Source organism: Crotalus tigris, unplaced genomic scaffold, assembly GCF_016545835.1.
Source record: "Crotalus tigris isolate CLP2741 ecotype Arizona unplaced genomic scaffold, ASM1654583v1 scf7180000020588.15403103151:6194809, whole genome shotgun sequence".
In the NCBI taxonomy this organism is placed as follows: Eukaryota; Metazoa; Chordata; class Lepidosauria; order Squamata; family Viperidae; genus Crotalus; species Crotalus tigris.
The window spans coordinates 4,067,501-4,090,171 of record NW_024098092.1 but is presented as its reverse complement, the minus strand read 5'-3'; the positions used below and the strand labels follow the sequence as shown (position 1 = coordinate 4,090,171).

The window sequence follows — 22,671 nt, the reverse complement described above, 5'->3', positions numbered from 1 at the left end:
GAACCCATTGCTTAATCTGCTTTGTGCTTAGTTTTAAACTCAACTCCTTGTGCCCCCCCCCATATACATAGGGCTGAGCCTGGGTTTTTAATTGATCTGGATTATGCATTATGGTCTGACTTACTTTTGTTTACTTCCATTGTGGAGATGGGCAGTTGGGCTCATGTGTTGAATAAACCATGAGTGAATTCCCTCGACTGATCCTGTAAAATTGATGCTGTAATCAAATCTATCCGGTATCTCAATGGCGAAGTTCTAATACTTTTAACAATTGCATTTAAGTGGACTAGAATATTATCTGGTTTGGAATACTAATGGATTCCTGTTATACAGGCAGCTCTCCTTCTTGTAACTGAGGCTGTGTCAGTGTTTATGCTGAGTTAGGCAACTCCACGTCCTAGCCAGGTTTTGGACTACAACATCCCATCACCCTATATGCCATTCATCCTGCTGGATGTGAGCTGGAGACCAAAGTTTCCTATTTAGTGCCGAGTGATCCAGAAATTGCCTTTTTTTTTTTTTTTTTGCAAGGCTAAGATGCCTTTTCTTTGGCATCCCCTCACAACACATGGCTTGTCCGGTCTCATTATTCAGAACGTGCGTAAATGGCAATCAGGCGTAATAATGCAGGAAATTAAAAAATAGGCTCCCACTGTTGATCTGCTTTCAGACCAGGGTTTCCAAGGCCAGTTGAGTATCCACCGATCTAAGCTGACAGAATTTCACACCTTTTCCAAAAATGGAAGGGCTGACTCAGGTGATGGACAGCCCTTCTCCAAATGGCTCCAACGGACTGGTTTGAAAAGGATGCTGCTTTCTCTCCCTAAAAAGACAGGGTAAATGAATATAAGATGGTTGAGGCTTTCTAGAGAGTGGCAAGGCCCGAGGAGCCATTTTGCATTGTTCTCATTGTTCTCAATATTAGGCAATCAGTCCTAATATTGAACAATGATTTTTCCCTATTGGCCTTGTACTACTCACTTGCACTAGATTATAATCTAGTGAGGATTAGTTTTTTGCCAGTTTGAACTCTTCAAAAAGACATAATAAACATAGTTTGTTTAAAAAAATAAATCGAGGGACAATGATCCCGTGAGCGCACTGGTGTATTTGTGTGTAACACACGGCACTGGTGACATCTTATTGTCTGAAATTCTTGTGGCGAGATGGCAGCAAATAAATTTAATAAATAATGCTGAAGCATTTCTAACAGGCAACAAGAGGTAAAATATCCCGTAGTGTTGTTGTCTTGTTTTCTACCACTTGGTGGCTCCCTCACATTCATTTAAAAGTTTTTGAATAGAGGGGAAAAAAGGCATATAAATATATATCTATATACAAGATTCTGGGATCTTTCTGTATTTGAACCTGGAGGCAGATAAGGCCAGGGGAGGGGGAAAAAAAAGACTTTTTTTTAGAGAACTATCTTCAATTACTGTACAGATCCTACCATTACAAACCAAAATGACTGCTAATGGAGGGAACTTATGTCGTGGAAATAGAGAACGCCCGGACAATATATTTGTGTTTTTTTTCTCCTTTCCTTCAGCATTTACTCGCTTCTCAGAACAATCCTTATGAAATAGGTTTTGGTCAATTCCAGGATCAGGAAAAAAAAAGAGAGAGAGAGAGAGACTGCCTTTTTAACTTTGCTTTCTCTGCCATTGAACATCTTGGGGCAAAGAGGCGAGAAAAACCATAATCGTGTTCATTTCTGAACGTCTCTGTTTCTCCCCTGCCCCAAAGGTCACCAGGTCCCCACGGCTTTTAAAAGGGGCCTGATCCCTCTGTACGGGTAACCAGATGGAGCTTTTTATCTGCAGAGGTAGCACAGGGCAGAAGATGGGCAGCCAACATCTCTGCGTGCTGCAGAGGCATTGGGTCATCTGTTTTTGGAAAATGGGAGAGAGGTTTTTGGCAGCTGAAGTGACCGGGTACGATTTCAAGGCCTCCTTTGGCTGAACACGCCGGAGGCCCACTAGGCAAAGCAGAGGTAGCTTCCCACGTTTCGAATAGCGTGCTGAGTCTACCTGAAGACTCACAGCCTAAAGTGACCTGGTGCCCCATCGTCCACATCCAGCAGAGAAAGGGGGCACCGATGCTGACGGGGTAACAGAGGACAAAACCCAGTGATGAATCAGAGAAAGTACAGTCAATTTAAAAACCACCAGAGAATCAGGATTTCCCAAACGTTACTTATCCCGTTGGTGAGTTCTACCACATCGTAATGTATGTAAGCTAAGGCTGCCAGCAGACATTCTTGGAGGATTGCTCATAGGGAGCTTGTGGGGGGGGGGGAGAGAGAAAGCTCTTATCCCAGTCTGTTCCCTGAAATTTGAAGTCTGCAGGAGGGCAGGCCGGAGAGGACCCCAGCAAGACTGTGCCCTAGAATGATGCCGCGTTTCTCAACATTGGCAACTCTAGGTGGACTTCAACTCCCAGAATTCTCCAGCTAGTTGGAGAAAGCCGTAAACTCTATTGGACTACATCAAGTGAAGGGAAACCCACCATTTCTTGAGCTAAAATTTCCCCTCTTTAGAGCAGGGGTCCCCAACCCCCAGTCCATAGACCAGCACCGGGCCACAGCAGGCCAGAAAACCGGTCCGCGCAAACAAGCAAAGCCCCATCCGCAGGATGCAGGCAGTACATGAAACCAGCCCCCCCCCCTTCGGTCCACGGAGCATAGAACAACTCGAATAGTGCAGGGTCAGGAGATGTAGAGCCCGCCGAGAGTCGGACGCGACTCAGCGGATCACGTCCCCGCCATCCTCTCCTGCTTGTCCCGATGGGATCCATCTGGAGATCAGGCACCCAGAATAGGACCTTACCAATTCATTGGCAGTACAATTTCCCCCCCAGTTTTGAAAGCGTGGTTGCAGTTGCCTTTGGCTTTACTACAGCCATGTCTCCCTCTTGGCTACAGTTCCCAGATTCTTTTTTGCGACTCGCAAATAACCTCACACCTTAGCTCCCGGCAGCTGTTTAGTTTTGCAGATAACAACCCATGTCTTCCCAGGGCTTCTACTCTACATAAAGTGTCACCGCTTTGATTGCTATCAGCACATTTCCCAGATGTGTTTGAAGTGGCCCAGCGGTTGCTCAGTTAAAAAGCCGCCCTCGTTTGCGTTTATTTACGTTTTCTACACATTTTGAGGACGGAGCATTTGTGGCTCTTGTTAGTCATGCTGTTGATGTCTTCTTCTCCCACAGTCTGCAAGCCTCATCTACAGCTCTGAAAGGCTGCCAGACACGCTAGCTGTTTGGGGTAACGGAGGGAGGCTACCCCAGAAAATGGTTCCTTTTGGAAATTAGCATTCATGTCGCTGGGCAAACTTGAAGGACAGAGCTAGTGGGGCTCGTCTCACGCCCGGATTGTTGGTTTAACTCCTTTGTAGGCTTAGCAGCTTGGAATCTGGTACAGGACAGACTTCCTGTGGGATGTTTATTTAAAAATATATCTGGCATCTTTCTGATCCATTTGGTTGGGGGGAGGTAGGGATGTTTTGAGGAGATCAGTTTGAACATAATCCAGGGGTTGGCTGGGAGAGAGTGTCTGGTTCAGGCTAAAGCCTGTTTCTCAACCTGGGCAACTTTTAAAGAGGTGTGGACTTCAACTCCCAGAATCCCCCTGGCTGAGGGATTCTGGGAGTTGAAGTCCACACGTCTTCAAAGTTGTCCAGGTTAAGAAACTGGCTTTACTCTGAACCAGGTGCTCTCTCTCTCTCCCTGCCAACCCCTGGATTATGTTCAAACTGATCTACTCAAAAGATCCCTACCTCCCCCCAACCAAATGGATCAGAAAGATGCCAGATATATTTTTAGTCTTTTATTCAAAGCACTGGGAGCAGATAACCAAGCTCTTTCCCTGCTGAAGACCGGGATAGAAACGGAATCTAGAACTCTATACTTTCTCCTTTTGCTCCTCTAAGAATAATGCTCATAGCCTACCCCTCCTGTTTAGTTTCCCAAAGACCCATGAGGTAGACTGTGCTGGACAGGGAAGATCAGAACAAGTCTGAAGGCGACTGGGCTTGGGAGCATAAAGTTGAACGGATCAATAACCTAAGCTATAATACTGTTTGTTTGCGTTTAGCCTAGTTTGTTGCACAAACCTAGCCCCTGGATTTTTCTCTACCATTAGTTTTCTTTCCTTAAGCCACAGTTTAATAATAACGGGTTTGTTTTATTTATTTATTTATTTTAAAAAAATTCTACTTTGCCTGAAATGTAACTTTAGTTATTATTGGGGCTTGTTCAACAGAGCAGAATCAAATCAGCCAGGCCTTAGCTTAGCGCACAAGCCAGCCATTTCTCACCTTCCTGGTTTTTCTGCTAGCAGAATTTAAAAACAGCTTTTTCAAAGCCTTACATTCCGCGCGGTGGCTGTTCCTTCAGCTGAACAAGTGGCAGGGCATTCCTCCTCCATCCCTCTCCTCCCCCCCCGCCCCCTGCCCCCATTTTCTGACAACATTTCTCTCCTTGCAGGTGGGAAAGAAAGCCCATAAGGTGACCCACCTGTTTTGGTGTTGTTAACAGGTGTCTCGAGCAGCAGGTCTTCCTTTTGGGAAGTTAAAAAAAAGACGTGGCCTAGCCAAAATACACAAAGCAGCAGCAAATAGGGGGAAAAAAACTGCTCCGGAGCATCTGCTAACGGAGAATTGCACCGAAGCCAGCGATGATCACAATAGTCTCAAGCAGGGTGGGACGGAGAGGTTGACAACCCCACCATTTTTAGGTGGACGAGCACCTGCTTCTGAATAAGGTCCCTGCTGTCTCCAGCTTCTGGGAGCTCAGGGAAGAGCTGACGGTTGACAAGCCAGGATGGAAATTACAGGGCTGTAGCTTCAACACACGCAGGAGGCAGCCGTCCGTTTGCCCCCCGTGTCAGCAGAGTTTGGGGAGAGGTGAAGGTGCGACGGGTCGCAGCCAGTCAATGGTGTTTGTTTGTGCGCAGGATCCATCAGGCAGAGCTGACGGAAATGATACGCTGTCGGAGGCTTCCACCCCGATGCAAAATTAATTGCAATAAGAGGTATAATAGCTGCTCGGTTAGAAACAGAAACACTATCAATTAAGCGAAAATTGCTTCCTCAAAGTTAAATACATGTTTCTTGCCTTTAATTTCACAACACCTTTTTCTTATTTATAAGCAAGAGAGACTCCTAAGCTGCTATTCACAGTGCGCGTTTCTGATATAAATATATAGATATCTATATATTACATATATACATATATACAATATTTCACACACATCTACCCCTTTTGCATCAGAAGCAGGAGGGGAAAAAAAATATCAGTATAATTGCCCCGAATACAATACGATACAGCTGCCTCTCAGTAAGGTAGCAGAATAGTTTCTCATTCATGGCTCTTAATGCAGTTAGTGGTAAATATGTATTTATATCTCCATTTAAGGATTCAAAATCTGAACGAACCAAGGCAGCTGGCCATCTTTCTTTCTTTTCTTTTTCTTTTTTAAAAAAACAATTACATATATTTGGAACAAAGGGAAATGGCTGCTTTAAGAAAAATGGGAAAGTAAACCGGGACAGAGGCATCTGTCTCCATTTATTTCTGCCCGGTCGGTAAGACTCCCATGTCCTAATAGATCCAAATACATCCCATAGATTAGGAGCCAATGGATCCTAATACATCCGATGCACGTAATCAACAATTACGTGCATTGGGAAGCAGATCTTCCCTTTTGCAGCCCCTACCCTCTGCGATAGGGTTTCTCTCTCCCCCCCCCCACACACACAATATTGGCTCACACCCTAATGATTAAGGATGGCATGAAAACTGTCTTCCAATGTTTGAGGGGCTGTCCCAGAGGAGAAGGGCTCTACCCCTTCTCCAAAGCACCAGAGGGCAGGACAAGAAGCAACGGAGAGGGATCCAAATTAGGAGTCATTTCCTGACAGTGGGAACAGTTAATCAGGGGAACTGGCCTGCCTCTCCCGCAGTTGTTGGTCCTCCAACACCGGGAGGCTTTCAAGAAAAAGATGGGAACTCCATTTGTCCGGGAGGGTATACGCCCTTCTGCCTTGAGCCAGGGGTTGGACTAGGAGACCTCAAGGTCTCTTCCAGCCCTCTCTGTACTAGTTGGGCCTGTAATAGTTCCCGACTGGGATTCTGTCCCAGGTTCAGATCTGTTTGGTGAGCCTCTTCTGAGCTCTCCTCCTGCCCCATCTCGTGCCTCTGATTAGACTCTGTGTGTGTGTGTCTGTGTGTGTCTGTGTGTGTGTGAATGCTTTGGAGCCCATCCCCAAGCGGATAGCAGCGTGCCTAGAGCCTTTGCTTGACCTTTAATTGGTGTTGGGAAAGACCAGATGGAAACCAACGATTGATTGACTGTAATTGGAAATCCACAGCGTGAGATCGCCAGCTACTGAAAGATTTCAGCCGGCTGCTGCTGCTGCTGCTGCTGCATGGCGGATTCTTTCCCCCCACCCACCCACCCCGACTTCTTTTTTTTTTTTCCCCTGTCTGGAAAGTGAGTGCCTAACCCACCCACCCACACCCCACCCTGTCCCCCCACCCTGCCCCAAGAGGTCTTTTGCGAGCGCCGCTTGTTTGTACGTTTGGCGCCCTTTCCCCACACGCGCGGGGTGCTTTACAGGGACGTCAGCCTTTGCAGACGTCTCCCTGCGTTAACATTGCTAAGCAACTTTTGGAAACATTTACACACACACACACACACACACACACACACACACACACACACACACACTCCACTCCGCCCCACACCCTTCTCGCCATCTGGGAAAAGAAGAACTTGGTCTAGGCAGGCAATCGGGCGGCGGTGGGGGGGCGGGGAGGTGGATTAGCAGAAAAGGGAGCCTCGTTCTGCGTCGGGGAGCAGCCAGTGAGTCAACGAATATATAAATGTGAGAAGAAGAGCAAAGCCAGCTCGTTTTTATATTTTTTTATTATTTTTTTGCCCAAGGATGATGCAAACACTTAACGACGAAAAGCAAAAGCGGTGGTGCACGCCGGCTGGCTCTTTTCCCACAGGCAGTCTGTCGCTTATGGGTGCGCGTCCTCCAGTCCGACTGGCTGGTTCACAAGGACGCAGCCGCTCTCCCTTCGGTGGGCTAAGACACATACCCCCCCCCCGAGCATCTTTATACAGTGGCCCCTAGTTGGCACTGACAGGATTACACTAAGCCCTGGTTTGATTAAGCGGGGCTTGTTGAATCAATGGCGGTTGGCTGAGCTTACGTCACCTGGTCTGCCCTCCTCAATCCTTCTGAATCCACTTCACCTGCCCGCGTAATTCAGACTGAAGCGACTCTGCATTTGGAAAGGGGCTCCCGCCCGGAGTCGGTGTGGCCTGACAGGCACATGTTAGCCTCTCCCTCCTGAGCTCCCAGGACCTTCAGAGGAGGCGAGGTGGTGCGCATACACGCACACGTATGTGCATACTGGCCCAGGGACCCACAGCTTGCTCTTTGTAGCCGGGAGCGAGCGAAAGTATTTCCTCGGAGTGCTGGGGAAGAGCCATGGGGAAAAACAGAATCTTCCCCCGGCACCTGCTTTTCAATGGCTTGGGCAGCTGCTCCCGTTCCCCCCCCCCACTCCCCACGTTTCCTCCTTCCCCCCCCCTCCCACTATTTTGGGAGACAACTTGTTGTGAGCGTAAAGAAGAGCGAGTGGCAGAATTTGAGTCTTTTGGATCCATCTGGGATTTGCTGGCAGCCTGGATAAATTTAGAGTCATAGTAGCACTTTGTTCCCCACGAGAGCCACCCTCCCGTCAGCCGTCAGCGCCTGGATCCCGGCTGTCGCACTCGGGCACCCACGCATGCGCCCGCCCGCCTCCTCGGTCTTGAATTGCCACGTGCAGCGGCCGAAGCAGGGAACCAGCGGCTTGGGCGCCTCTTTCTGGCTTGCAAAATGACTCACCCACGGGGGGCAAAGAGGGACTTGCCGCCCACCCTCCTGTTTTTTGCTAGCTCTCGTCTGCTCCGGGTGCCATTTGGGCCGTGCGGGCTGTCACCCAGGGGCCTGTGGTCGTCTTTTCTTCTCTTCAGCCCGGCCTTGGGTCATCTGAAGTTATCTGGTCACCACATTCCAGAATCAGATCAGGGATAGTCCTGCACCCTGGCTACTGCACCTAAAGCAGACCACCCCTCAATTCTGCCCCTTCCCTTTTGGCGCCCAGGAACCAGGTTCTCCCCAAATGTGTTCCTCTTCACTGCCGTACCACAGCCACAGCATCAACCTGGGTGTTTCTTTGGGTGGCGGGTCCCCCCCTGCCCGCTTCCTCACCTGCTTTTCCCACTGGAAGATTTTCAGAATTCCTTGAGAATCAGGCTTCTAAACAGATCCACCCCCCCCCCTCTCCCGGCCTTTCCCTAAGCCACCCACTTGGACCTGTTTGGCCTAACCCTTTTCTGTTTTTTTTCCTAGAGTTACCATCCAAATTGGAAAACCAATGCTCTCTTTCTTTCTTTCTTTCTTTCTTTCTTTCTTTCTTTCTTTCTTTCTTTCTTTCTTTCTTTCTTTCTTTCTTGATTCTTGCTTTCTTGCTTTCTTGCTTTCATTCATTCATTCTCTTTCATTCGTTCATTTATTTATTTTTATTTATTTATTTATGAGACTTATATACCGCTTTAAGTGCAAGCACTCTCTAAGCGGTGTACACCAGTAAGCAATGTATATATATATATTTACATTGCCCCCAACAATCTGGGTCCTCATTTTACCTACCCCGGAAGGATGGAAGGCTGAGTCAACCTTCATTCCTCCTCTCCTCCCTCCCCCCTTTATCTGTTTGAAGGGACAGTGGAGAAACGATACGTTCAACGGACAAGGCTGCATGATCCATTGTTCGGGCGTCATCTACGATGGCCTCTGGCATAATGGCTCTCCTATGGGTAAGCGCTCTGGAATTGATGCCGTTTGGTTCGTAATGAGACCCCCGGAATAATGCCCTGCCTGTCATAGGATTGATTTGATTAGTGTCGGCCTCAATTCTGTTCTCCAGACTTGTCAGGCCAAAGAGTTTAAGGGCAGCAGCGAACCCGCCATGGGGGTGGCCAGTTCTGTAGGTGGGGGAGAGGAAGCCATTTGCAGCACAATTCTGAAGCCCCAGTTGAAAGGCTGCTGGGGGGGGGACAGTCCTCTTTTCACACATCATCCCCGTTTGCGCCTCGGGAAAAGAAAAAGGAAATTTTAGGAAAATTACCAGGAGTTTGTGGTAATTAATGTAGCATAATAGATAGATAGATAGATAGATAGATAGATAGATAGATAGATAGATAGATAGATAGATAGATAGATAGATAGATAGATAGATAGATAGATAGATAGATAGATAGATAGATAGAGATAGATAGATAGATAGATAGATAGATAGATAGATAGATAGATAGATAGATAGATAGATAGATAGATAGACACAGACAGACAGACAGACAGACAGACAGACAGGAGAGAGGAAAGATAGAGAGAAGGATGTATTAGATAGATAGATAGATAGATAGATAGATAGATAGATAGATAGATAGATAGATAGATAGACAGACAGACAGACAGACAGACAGACAGACAGCCAGACAGACAAGAGAGAGGAAAGATAGAGAGAAGGATGTATTAGATAGATAGATAGATAGACAGACAGACAGACAGACAGACAGACAGACAGACAAGAGAGAGGAAAGATAGAGAGAAGGATGTATTAGATAGATAGATAGATAGATAGATAGACAGACAGACAGACAGACAGACAGACAGACAGACAGACAAGAGAGAGGAAAGATAGAGAGAAGGATGTATTAGATAGATAGATAGATAGATAGATAGATAGATAGACAGACAGACAGACAGACAGACAGACAGACAGACAGGAGAGAGGAAAGATAGAAGTATGTATTAGATAGATAGACAGACAGACAGACAGACATTTAAACATCCTAGCTTGTCTTTTCAGGAGTGGTAACCATCAAGGTCTGTTGAACATTTGCAGGACAAGCAAAGACGATGGTGATTACAGGACCAGAAGTGACTGACACAAGTCCAGGATCGGTTCTTACTTTTCACGTCCAGCTGCAGACTGATGACGGGGAGCTTGCTAAAAGTAAGAATGCTTTTTTGGAAGCTTTGCGGCACTCCATAAAATAATTTCTCAGGCTGACCAGAAAAATAGCCCTTTTCATCTCACAGAGTTAATACCCCCCAGTGTCTTTGGGCTTTTATGAGGATTTAAAAAAAAAATAAAAAATAACGGTCCTCGAGTTACAACTGTCCATTTAACGACAATTCAAAGTTACAACAGGGGGAAAAGAACCTTTTTAAAGCTACAAGGGAAGCCCTGCTTTAGAAAAGAGGGGAAGTTTTCCTGTGGATTGCAGGAGACTCAGCACGCACCTTCTAACTCGTTTTAGTTTCAAAATACTGCCGGAGAAATCAAGGCTGTCTGCAGCAGGTGGTGATAATTAAATGATTGTACCTGCCCACGTTTTTCCGGATAGCGGTTCTGTTTGTGGGCTTATCGTGAATGTGCTGTTTGTGTTGTTTTCACTTCTCTCGCCCGCCGCTTAAAAAAAAAATTGGACTATGTTCTGATTTCATCCCATGGAGAAAACTGTCTTCTTCCACCTTTGGCTCTAGCGTTGGAGTGGAAACATGCTTTGTTTTCTTTGACGTAGAAGTAGACACCGTAAAAGGGTAGGGAGAAAGATGTGGTGGTCCTAAAAGAGCATTAAAAACAGGATAGATCGTTCTGGGAATGGTAGTTTATTCTGCCCATTGTTGGGATTCGGTCGCATGCGTCTTCCAGACAGACCATGGCAAATGGAGATCTAGAGGAGTCTTTTTTTTCCTTCTTCCACACCATTCATTCTTGAGAGCATCTGTTGAAATTAAACGGGAGGAGATTCAAAACCCCGTAAAAGATGGACGTTTTGGGATCCTTGATGCTCTCTGGGTTTCATTATTCCCTTGCAGACGTTTCCTTACCGAATTAGGTAACATCATCAGTGCTAGAAGGAGTTGGGTTTACTCTCTGCTTATATAAGTAGCCTTGACTTAACAACCACAGCTGAGCCCAAAGTTTCCATTGCTAAGCAAGACAGCGGTGTCCCATTTTACAACCTCTTTTGTCATGGTTAGTGTTGTTGATGTTCTTAAGTGAATCAGGCAGTCGTTAAGGGAATCTGAGTTCCCATATTTGCTTATCAGAAGTTTTCCAAGAAGATTGCAGGTGACAGTCCCGAGATCCCGGGATGCTGCAGCCCTCACAAACACACGCCGGTTGCCAAGCACCTCGTGTGGGGAGGCCGAAACAGTCATTAAGTGTGAAAACGGGTCACTGTTGTAACTTTGAACCGTCAATACAGGCGGTCCTCGGCCTACGACCACAGTTCAACCCATAATTTCTGTGGCTGGTGAGACGGTCGTTCAATTTTGCTCCACGGTTGTTAAGTGAATCCCTGCAATTGTTAAGTGGCTAACCTGGTTGTGAAGTGAATACGAGCCAGTTGCCAAGCGTCTGAATTTTGATCACCTGGCTACAGCCGTTGTTAAGTGTGAAAAACGGCCGTACGTCGCTTTTTCCAGCGACGCTGTAACTTGGAACGGCCACTAAATGAACTGCTATAAATTGAGGACCACCTATAGAAACAAAAGGTGGACTTCTTTACACAGGGCTGGCTCTTGAGAGCCAGTTAACCCTCTACTCAAGTTTAGGAGCATCCCAAACAGATGCTCCAGGACTCTTTGTAGAACCCAGCCTTAATCCTCAGAACCTGCTGTGGGAGCCGCAGAGGAAATCATGGTTTCTCTTCACCTTGTTCTTTGATTTGTTAGGTGAAAAGGGCCGACTGCTGGAGATTGCAGCCAGGATCAGAAGGACAACCCTTCCAGAAGGCCACAAAACCAGCTCCCACGGACTGTGCGAAGCCACTGAGAAGCCAAGTTCTTTGTAAGTGGCACGGGAGAAAGTCACTGTTTGTTTGTCTCTCCCTTCCTTGAGTCTCCAGTTTGGTTTCTGGCCTCTCTCCAGGACCTCTCTAAGCCATGTTGTTGGGTGAATAGGACCCAGATGGTTAATTCAGCGAAGCCACACGCCACAATTGACAAACCATCAATTCCCTGGCTTCAGCTTAAAGCCGAGCAACGCTGTTGGATGAGGAAAGACACTTATCTGGACCTCTGGAATCGGCTCGGAGTGGGTTGCCCGATCTCCTCAAACCGTGTTAAACTGCTGCACTGTTTGTTTGAATTTGGTGTGGACCTCAACCTTATGGCTTAGCTTTTGTATGAACTAGGCTGCTGTCACTTTGCCATCAGCCCCCTTCCCCCTTCCTTAAAACCAACCCTAGCTTTGCACGGCCTGGGCAACCTCCAGCCTCAGGCTGCTCTCCTATCTCCTGGCCTGCCACCTTTTAAAAAGGTTTTTTTTTTTAATTAAAATAATTAAACAACTGGATCAGTGCCAGGCAGTGCACTATTCTCCGGCAATATTTGTTTCCAGGAATGTTTCCTGGCGGGTGGCTAGAAACCGTGCTCACGGCGATGGATATTTTATGAATAGAAACTTCTCCTTTGGCAGCTCTTTGGGACGGCGCTCACCCCATGCTTTCCAGATTCTGAATGTGCCTCTCAGTCCAGCCGGCCTCGTCTGTCATCTGAGTCAGCTTGCAAATCGCTTCTACGCTCCAGAGCCACTTTGGGTTAGGGCCTCTCCCTCTTTCTCGGCTGAATTTGGGAATTGCCTTCCTGCTATCCAGAGGTTGGAAGCTGAAAGTGTGAAAACCTGGGCAGGCTGTAACACCGGGAGAGATGCTTGCTGGAAAAAAACACAGCTGGACTGCCAGCTCATCAAGCAGACCCTGTTGTAAAAACCCTGAGTGCGAGGCTCTTCTCCAAGGCCCCTGAAGGCAAAAGACGAGAAGCAACGGATGGAAACCAATCAAGGAGAGAAGCAACCTAGAACTCAGGAATTTCCTGAGTGTTAGGACAATTAATCTCCAACACTGGAGGTTTTTAAGAAGAGATTGGACAGCCAGTTGTCTGAAATGGTCTAGGTTTTTCCCTGCCTGAGCAGGGGGTTGGACTAGAAGACCTCCAAGGTCCCTTCCAGCTCTGTTATTCTATTATTCTGTTAAGGCAGGAAGTAGAAGGCCCTGCCAGAATGACGGGAATGGTATTCTAATGGAGAATTCCTGGAAGAGGGTTAGGTTTAACAAGGTTCTGACAACTGTCCCTCTTGTCTGTTGGTCTGTCACTCTTTCTGTCAAATTTAGGCACTGCCCATCTCACTCAGAGTGACAATGCTTTTAGCCCCCCCAAAATTGGACCCTTGCAAACAAGAAAGCAGTCGTCCTGTTCAAGCCACGTACCTTGTTTTCAACCATCTTTAGAGGCAACCCTCTCTGTCCTCGGTGTGTGTTTTACTCACAAAGAGGCCAGCAGCCAGTGAGAACGTCCTCCTACTTTGCCCATGTTTCCTGCCTGTGTAGAACTGGCCAGCTCAGGGAGCCCTGAACATTTCCCGTCCTATCAGCTGCCTTGCCTTGGTGGCTTGCAACCCTCACATCTGCGCCCAAGTCAGTCTTGGCTCTGTTTTCTTTTGGCAGGAAGTTTGGGGGTCCTGGCTCCCCTTTGATGACGTCTACATCTGGAAGCCAACCACAGCCAGATGTTCCCCTGGTTGCCAGCAAATCAGGACACGCCGGGCCTGAAAGGGTCACCTCCCACGAGAAAGCAAAAGACAGTAAGTAGAGCAAGGATGACGTTGGCTTTTGAGCGCCAAGGTTAGCAACAAGTTAGCAAAGATCTCTGCAGTGCCTTTTGTACGCTAACGGATGGCTGTGAGAAGGTTTGAAGCGTGCCTGTGAAGTTTGCCCTGGCATCCTTCAGAAGAAATTAGAGAGTTGGTTTCCAAAGCCTGGGGGGGGGGGGAGAGAGAAAGAACATCTATTAAATAGCTCCGGTGTGTGTGTGGGGGGGAGAGTTCTTGAATCAGTCCAAATCTGCTTTTGAAATGAAGTGCTCCATGATTGCCTTTCAGCAGCTCTCTTGCCAAGCAGTAAGGTGGTGTCACTTGGTGGCTGACACTCGAGTTGTACGGCATGACAGCTTGTGGACCCAACCCTACCCTCTTTTGGCAGCTCCTAACCTTTGCGTCACTCAAACTCTGCCGTGGCCTAGTTCCTTGCCACCGAAGGAGGCAACCACCGAAGGAGGCAACCAGTTAATTGGAATTTTGAAAAAAACAACAACAGATCTCTCTTTGCTTTCCCATCCCCTGGTCCAGTTGGTCTCCACCTCGTCCAGGCCTCTTTTCCTTTCTTTCCACCTCCTCCCAGAACCATCTCTCAAGGTTTCTTAGAATCCCAGCGAGTCAAAACTGCCAACTTATCTTTTTGTATAAATATACATTCACTACCTATATTGTTATTTTGGCTTCCTCTAAAGGGCCGAGCTGACAGATGAGCTGACGTTTTTTTTCCTTTGTAAATACTCGGGGATTATTTTACGGGCCGGCTCTTTCTGAAATTATTCATGGAAAACCCCGAACATGGAGAACTTGGGAGTTGAATCCGAGTTTAATCGCCCTGGTTTATGGTGAGCCATAATATTCAATCCGCCCATATCACTTGATACATTGTAAATACCTGATTTGAATCTTAATTTGCTCGGCTCACTAGACAAACGAGAGAGAAACTGAGCAGTTGTAAAAACAACCTCTGCATTCGGGGCGAGAGTTTATTTTGATAGCCCCGGACGTACGCAACATACTTTGCTTGTCCTTCTTTGCCATTTCTGTTTTGGTCATATTCAATTGAGTTAGGCTTTGTTTCTACTCTCCAAGCAAAATAAATGTTTGTAAGGCCCTTATTTAACACCTGACACACACACACACACACTCTCCCCGCTTTAAATTACCAGAAGATTTAGAATAGTAAATAAACAGGCCGTTTTGGGAGTTTTCCCTTTGGGCTAGGGTTTCTGTTGTAATATTCCTGATTTTGAACAGAAAGATATTGGAGGAAAATAGGTTGAGGCAAGCCAAAGAGGGTCAGTTTCCCTTTTCCAGCTGGTACAAGTAAATAACATTTGGGGAACAGAGGGCCTGTAGTTAATATGCCAGAGCCGGTTTGTTGTAGTGGTGAAGTAGCTGGACCAGAAAGAGGGAGAATTATAGTCCTTCTTGAGGCATGAAAGTCAACAAGCTGACTTTGGGATAGTCATTCTCTCTCAGCCCAGCCCACCTCACAGGGCTGTCGTCGTTGCGGGGTAAAACAGGAGGAGGGAGCCTTAACTACATTAGTAAGGTTCAAATAAAAAAAATCTAATAACAGTTATAATTCTAACAGTTCCAAAAAATTCAGCCAATATTGTCCATAATGGTCCTGATAACATCTGAAGAGCATTAGGTTGAAGAAGGTGATAATTCTGATGTTAGAATGAGACTTTGATTAGCTGGTAAAATCTTTTAACAGTCCCTTCCTTCCTTCCTTCCTTCCTTCCTTCCTTCCTTCCTTCCCTCTCTCTCTCTCTTTCTCTCTTTCTTTCTCCATCCATCCATCCGTTCTTTTTCCAGCCAGGTTTTGTGGCTGGCTGTTTGAGCAAATGTTTGGCCCAGGACCAAAACACCTCAGGAATAACTTCTGCTGATGGGTAAATTACGAGCTCCTGGAGGCTTTTGTTCACCCTGTTCTTTTAACATGGCAGTAATAACCCAGTGATGGAAATGTACCCAGCCCTATGAACTATTGATGAACTGCCAGCAAAATGGAATTTTGAAAGGTTCTGAGCGCAGGGCATTTTTTTCCTTTCAGAAATGGCCGCGCTCGGCTTTTCTGGCTTTAAAGCAGTAATGACATCTGAAGCTGGATTATAAGTCACTTCAGAGGAAGCTCCCCCCTCCCCTCCCCTTAATATCAATTGACTACTTACCTTGATCATGCTCGCTTCTTTCATCCCCTACTGCGGAGGGAGATTTCCAAGTAAACACACAAGATGTACAGAATAAAAGGTATTATATGTTTCTCCAGGGAACACAACGCACTACAGTCACCTGGTCCTCTATAGTTTTCGTTAGCATCTTCGTAATCCAAAGAGAGAGAGAACAGACCCAAGGCCACTCATTGTTTAATTTAGCTGACGCCATCATCCTTACCCACGAGGATTGTTCCTGCGGTTGACTCCAGTTTGGATTGAAATACCAATCCAGCTGGCATACACCAGTATACATCGTTTGTGCCTGGAATTGTGGGATTGAAAGGGCAGGGACAACTACTTTAATTCTGGGTTCCTCATAGACCAGCCATCACATCCCCTCAGTTGCCCGAGTGCAGGCTTCTGGCCAGGTACATTGACACATTTGCAAGTTACTAAGTGTAGCATGGTTCTGTTTTATCGGCTCCTTGTAAAACTACCCAGTTGTTGGGAAGCCTCTAAAATTGATCAAATAAATGAGTGTTTCTCAATCTTGGCAACTTGAAGACGTGTGGACACCCAACTCCCGGGATTCTCCATATGAAGAACGATTGCAGCAACTGGGTATGTCTCGTTTAATGAAAGGAAGGACCAGGGGTGACATGATATCAGCCTTCCAATATCTCAGGGGCTGCCCCAAAGAAGAGGGAGTCAAGCTATTCTCCAAGGCTGGACAAGAAGCAACTGGATGGAAACTTAACAAAATAAAGATCTAATCTGGAACTAAGGAGAAATTTCCTGACTGCAAGAACAATTAATCAGTGGAACGGCTAGTCTTCAGAAGTTGTGGGTGCTCCAACACTGGAAGTTTTCGAGAAGAGATCAGACAGCCATTGGTCTGAAGTGGTCTAAGGTCTCCTGCTTGGGCAGGAGGTCAGACTAGACGATCTCCAAGGTCCCTTCCAACACTTATTCTTTTAAGAGGTGGGCATGCACTTCTCTTTTGTCTTTTTTTAATCACCGCCCTTGCTTGCACACCGCCCAAAGTGAAAAGAAAAGTCTTGAATCCGGTTGTCTGCTTTCTGCCCAAAAGACAAGTGAAGATGCCCAGAAATCTGCACTGGAAGCAAAAGATAGGACAACAAAAATTGCCATTGTCTTTAGAGTAGAAAATAGCCTTAATAAGAGAACAAGATTTGCAATAAATAAGAGAACCATAACTTTAATAAGGAAACCCAAGATTTTTCTGCATGCAAAATTTGTATTCTGAGCTACAGGATTAGCTGCATTGGGCATCTCGACGCCATGCAAAAACTTCAGCCTCTACTGCAGTGGTTCTCAACCTTTCTAATGCCGCGACCCCATAATACAGTTCCCCAGGTTGTGGTGACCCCCAACCACTTATACATCACTGGGTGCCAGGGACCTGGCCAAAGAAAAGGGGGAAAAAATGGCGGACAGCCTTGTTTGGCGACCCCCGTGAAATGGTCGTTCGACCCCAAATGGGGTCCCGACCCACAGGTTGAGAACCGCTGCTCTGCTGGGTATAAAAACTCAAAATTTCCCAGAACTCCTGCATCCTTTCTTATCAACTCCTGGTACCAATTTTAAGCAACGCTTCTTCACGTCTGGACTGGAAGCAACAATACGGACGCATTTGGCTTAGCCTGACATTGCTCCTGTGGAATGAGACGCATGTTCCGTGAAGGCTGATTTCCCTATGCGCTCCTTGTGTTTTTTTTTGTAAAGCAAAAGTGCAACAACGCAGCCCGTTTCCAAGCACTGACAATAGCAACCTCGTGTTATGGGCTGCCCAGTTCCTCCTCGTCCATCTGTTTTAAAGTTTACTTCATAGCGTCGTGTTTTTTTTCTGCCGCTTCAGCTCAAATGCTTCTCATTCTTTCGGACAGAAGTTGGCTATTTTGTTACATGTCTTCAACCGGGTGGAATTTATGAGACGGGGAAATAAGAGCTCACTGGGAATCGGCCCTTCGAAAACGTGCCTCTGTGCCAAGTCCACTCTTGAGCTGGATTCTTGTCGGTGATTTTTTTAGAGACAGGCAGTTGGAGAAACGTTTCCGAAGGACAGAAAGACGCTCCAGATGGTCCCTGAGGGACAGCAGCCGTGACGATTTGGGCCTTCTGTCATCTTCAAGGTGAAAAATGGACTCCTTTGCTCCTGCCAGAGATTGAAAAGTGACAGGAGAGCCGAGGGGATTTTTTTTCCCCTGGCCTCAGTGAGCTGTACCGACCTAAAAACAGCTTCTAAAGTTTTTAGAGGCCATCTAGAACGGTGAAAGGTTTTGGTGGCCTTGAGTGGAGATGGTCCTTTGCTTAACAGCAAAGGACCGTTTGAGGTTACAACATTTGAGGTTACAACGGCCCCGAAAAAGGACGTGTGGCCCCATTCCCCACACTCCTGACCATTGCAGCATCCCCATCAGGGTCGCGTGATCAAAATTCAGACGCTTGGCTCGTATTTATGACGGTCGCAGTGTCCCGAGATCACGGGTCCCGTCTTGTGAGCTTCTGACAAAGTCAGTGGGGAAGCCAGGTTCACTTAAGAACTTAACCACTGTGGCAAGAAAAGGTCATAAAATGCAGCCAAAGTCCCTTATCAACTGTCTCGCTTAGCAACGGACTGTCTCCGGTAGAAGAGAATCCTTCTGCTTTGATCCAGACTGGAATGACCTCTCCCCATCCCTTCTCTCTCTCTCTCTCTCTCTCTCTCTCTCTCTCTCTCTCTCTCTCTCTCAAAGAAAGTTTAAATATTTGTACAGTTTACTCTGGGAATAGGATGGGCTGTAAATCCCTAGCATCCAAAAGCGGTGCCTCAAAGAAATTAGCTTCAGGAATGCCTAGAAATACATCCCATCCTGCTGCTAAGGATCGCAGGCTTGTTGGCCAGTGGGACAAGGTAGTGGGGGAGAAGAACAGAGAACAAAAACTGGGACAAAGTAGAGTCTCTCCAGCTACCTCCTCTCCCTCTACCTGTCAAATGAAATAAAAATAATCCACTGTATGGATTTAACGAAAGACACCTCCTTTTGCAGCGTACAAAATGCAGATGTCCTTTGTGATCCAGGACCAACTGGTCTGAGTTCTCGATCCGTTTCCCTCTTTCTTATAATAGAAAACTGGATATTTCGGATCTGATCTATCACCTCACAGTGATAGGCTCCACTTGGTCATAAAAAGCAGAGAGTCTTAACGCCGCAGAGAGAATTTCATCGCTTCCTAAGCTGAAAAGAAAAAGAAAAAAAAAGCAGAACGGACAACTGCACAATATGTTTAAGGCCAGGCTGGAGTTTTAAGAGTTGTCATCTCCCAGCTCATGTTCTTGTGCTGACACTGGGCTGGGTTTTCCCAGCAGGCTCAACCGGGTCAAATTAAGAATAACCGGCAAGTCTTGCACAATAGCCGGAGCTTTGCAAGCTTTAACCTTCGGTTGGACTTTTTGGCAGCTCAGCCCGTTTGATTAGTTGATGATTCAGTTTGTGCGGTGAACCCAGAAAGTAGGTTAGTTCAGGAAACACACTCGGCAAATGGGACCTTAATACTGAGCTGCACATGGATTTTCGTCATGGCAGCCCTGCCCTCTCGTGAAACGGTTGTCATCGGTACAAATCCACAGGATGTCCTCCCCAACAGGTCAACCATTAGCAGACAGTCCCTGGAAATGGTTCCTCATGGAGACCACCAGCAGGGTGAAACTCTTCCAAGAGCTACCCTGCCTAGAGTTGGGCCAGTCTAAAGAAAAGAAGAAATAGGGGAGACATGATAGCAGCGTTCCAGTATTTGAGGGGTTGCCACAAAGAAGAGGAGGTCACGTCATTCACCAAAGCACCAGAGGGAAGGAGAAGAAACAATGGCTGGAAACTGATCAAGGAGAGAAGCAAGTAAGGAGAAACTTCCTGACAGTGAGGACAATCAACCAGTGGAACAGCTTGCCTCCAGAAATTGTAGGTACTCCATCATTGGAGGTTTTTAAGAAGAGACTGGACAGTCACTTGTCTGGAATGGTATAGGTCCTCCTGCTTGAGCAGAGGGCTGGACTAGAAGACCTCCAAGGTCCCTTCCAGCTTCTACTCTACTCTACTCTACTCTACTCTACTCATCAGCTGAGCATAGGTCTTTCATAGTCACAGCAACTTTGGCGGGCACTCCAGAATCTAATCCGATTCCCAATCTGTATGGCAGTAGAGCAAAACTAGGCTCAAGATTTTGGAGCGGAGCCTCGGAGAGCCCATGAGTCCCAGCTGCAGTTCAACAAGGCTGCCGTGAGAACAAGGCCAAGGCGAGTCAACAAGGCAACGTCAAGTCAACTGAGCACGTGCCAGGGTCGGTGTGTTGGTCAGCGCCAAGACTTTTTAATGATTGAGTGTTGGAGAACTCATTGAATTCCTGGGACTCCTAAGAAAAAAACAGCTGGGCAAGGGCTCCGAAGACCAGATGGACATTTTTGGGTTCGGCTTCCTTCCAGGTCCTTCTGTGGAGCCCTCAGTGGGGACCATACAGGATCAGCTTCTGAAAATGTGTGCTTGTGGAACGAGAACATCTGGATCACACACGTACATGTGCACAACTTAGAACAGATCCTTTTCTCCCCAGTTTGGCCACTCGAACCTCGCCCACATTTGCATCCGATTTAATTTGTGGCCTGACTTAACATTGAGTCCTCTGCCTTTCCTTTAATAGGACTCTTGGAGGTCTGAAGCCGAGGCCGTCTTCCTCAGAGGTGGCCTTGTTGCATCAGAGTTTCAGTGGGTTTTTTTTTTCTTCTTCTTTTCCTTTTTCTGCCCATCCATCTGCATTTCTTCTGTTTCTCCTCCTTAAGCCTCGTTGGAGGGTTAAGAAGTTCAGCTTCCATCTGCGGTTTACTTGGTGGCAACATTTATTTAAGTCAGGGCAGCCAAATCTCTTGTCGCAGGCAGGCCATCTGCTCAAAGAGGAAGGGAGAAGGCCAGCCTGGATGGTTCCCTCTCGACAAGGCCAGAGGCCTCGGTGGCTTTGTCCTTCTCTTGCTGATCTGTCTGAAGGGATTAAACCTGTTGAGGCCCAGCGTGGTTTTTCACAACGGCGGCGTGGTTGTACTCTCCCTTTGTTTGACGAGAGACGTCTAAACAAGCTTGCCAGCGTTCCCCTGCCTGCAGTCTTTGATCCGTTTGAGCGACCTCTTTTCCCCCACCACCACCAAAACAATGCCGGAGAGAAATGAGGAATCTGCGGGCTAATTTTCATAATGAAGATCGTGCAGCTCAGACTCCGATTTTGTTTTGGAGCTTGCTTGACCCCGTGGCTGCAGGACCGAAGGGGGGCATTCACACCACAAGCTTGCGTAGCTTTAACCTGGGGTGGGGTTGGCAGCCTGGGCTGAAATCCAGCCTGTTTGGCTAGATTTGTGGATGCCAGTAGCTTAATCCTAAACCCAGGGTGGCAAAACAATGCCCACAGCGCAACGGTGCCCACAAAACACGCTCACAGAACATGCCAAGACAAGGGATGGATGACTTTCCCATCATGCATAAACCTTGCTTAATCTCTAATCTAGTGAGCCGAACTAATCCAGAAACCAGAAAATAGATACTTAGGATACTAAACTAACCGGCTGGCTGAGTTAAAGCTTCTGGCAGGAATCCAGTTTTGGGACATGTCCTTACTTAACGCCATTTAATGAAAGGTTATCTTTAGTGGCAGCTTACAACTAAAACCCCCATTCAGCTTTTTTGAGATTGGAATCAGGCTGTTGGTCAGCTCAGGTACTTCCTGTCTTTTCTTGGGATATCTCTGCAACGCAGAGACTGAATGTTCACAGTCTGCTGAGCCAAGACGTAGCTTGTTTGTGGCTTAGTAATAGTAGTAAAGTTGGAAGGGACCTTGGAGGTCATCTAGTCCGACCCCCTGCTCAGGCAGGAAACCCTACACCATTTCGGACAAATGGCCGTCCAGTCTCTTCTTAAAAACTTCCAGTGTTGGAGCATTCACCGCTTCTGGAAGCAGGCTGTTCCACTGATTAATTGTTCTCACTGTCAGGAAGTTTCTCCTTAGTTCTAGGTTGCTTAGTTGTAGCTTATTCACTAAACCATCGTTCAAACAACCCAGGGCTTTAATGCATTGTGCGCACACAGTCTACTGCTTGCAGAAAGCTGAATTAATTTAAATGATCTTGGATTGTTTGTCCTTAGCGGCTGTCCCAGATTTCCTGTCCCAAAAGACTGCCAAGTAAGTCTTCTTACTTCTCCACTGTCCCAAGACCGATCAGAATAACACTGGGTCTGTGCTAATATTTCTAGGAAGTTGGAGAGTTGGTGAAGGTAAAATGATCCTGGAGGATCAAGTAACCTCTTAGCTGTGTTCACAAGTTGATGGGAACATAAAGGAGATTTTTTTAAAAAAAAAAACAGCAGAGAGTAATTCCTCTCCCGCTCCTTAAAACTGGAACCTAAATCTTAATCTGAGTAATCAAGTTGGGAGGGTTGAGAATGGATAGCAGTGCTTCTCTCTCCTTTGAGTAGAGCCTTACACGCACACATCTGGGTTGGAGCCCTGGCGACGTTGCCAGCATCTCTGCAAAAACACGCCTTTGGAATGTACGCCTCAGTGACTCCCACATCTGGTGCAGATTGGGTGGGTGGGTGGGTTGCAAATATTTGTGCCACCCTCAGCCTTACCCCGGGGTCTCTCTCCTGCCAGCCAGTGAGCGGGCTTGGCTCAAGCCAAACCCAGAGGAAGAATAGTAATAGTAGTAAAGTTGGAAGGGACTTTGGAGGTCATCTAGTCC

The 22,671-nt window shown here is 46.9% G+C and overlaps 1 protein-coding gene across 16 annotated transcripts in view; it reads left to right on the top strand.

Moving 5' to 3' along the window:
* The window catches only part of MORN1 (MORN repeat containing 1), a 146,964-nt gene that overhangs the window by 5,489 nt on the left and 118,804 nt on the right, over positions 1–22,671 (top strand). For 15 of the 16 annotated variants that reach the window (XM_039367490.1, XM_039367493.1, XM_039367491.1 and 12 more), the window contains exons 7-10: positions 8,782–8,878; positions 9,970–10,080; positions 11,811–11,925; positions 13,583–13,719. In XM_039367490.1, the coding sequence (XP_039223424.1) occupies positions 8,782–8,878; positions 9,970–10,080; positions 11,811–11,925; positions 13,583–13,719 (460 nt within the window). The remainder of the gene's footprint in view (positions 1–8,781; positions 8,879–9,969; positions 10,081–11,810; positions 11,926–13,582; positions 13,720–22,671) is intronic. The other variant, XM_039367483.1, reaches the window with a different exon arrangement.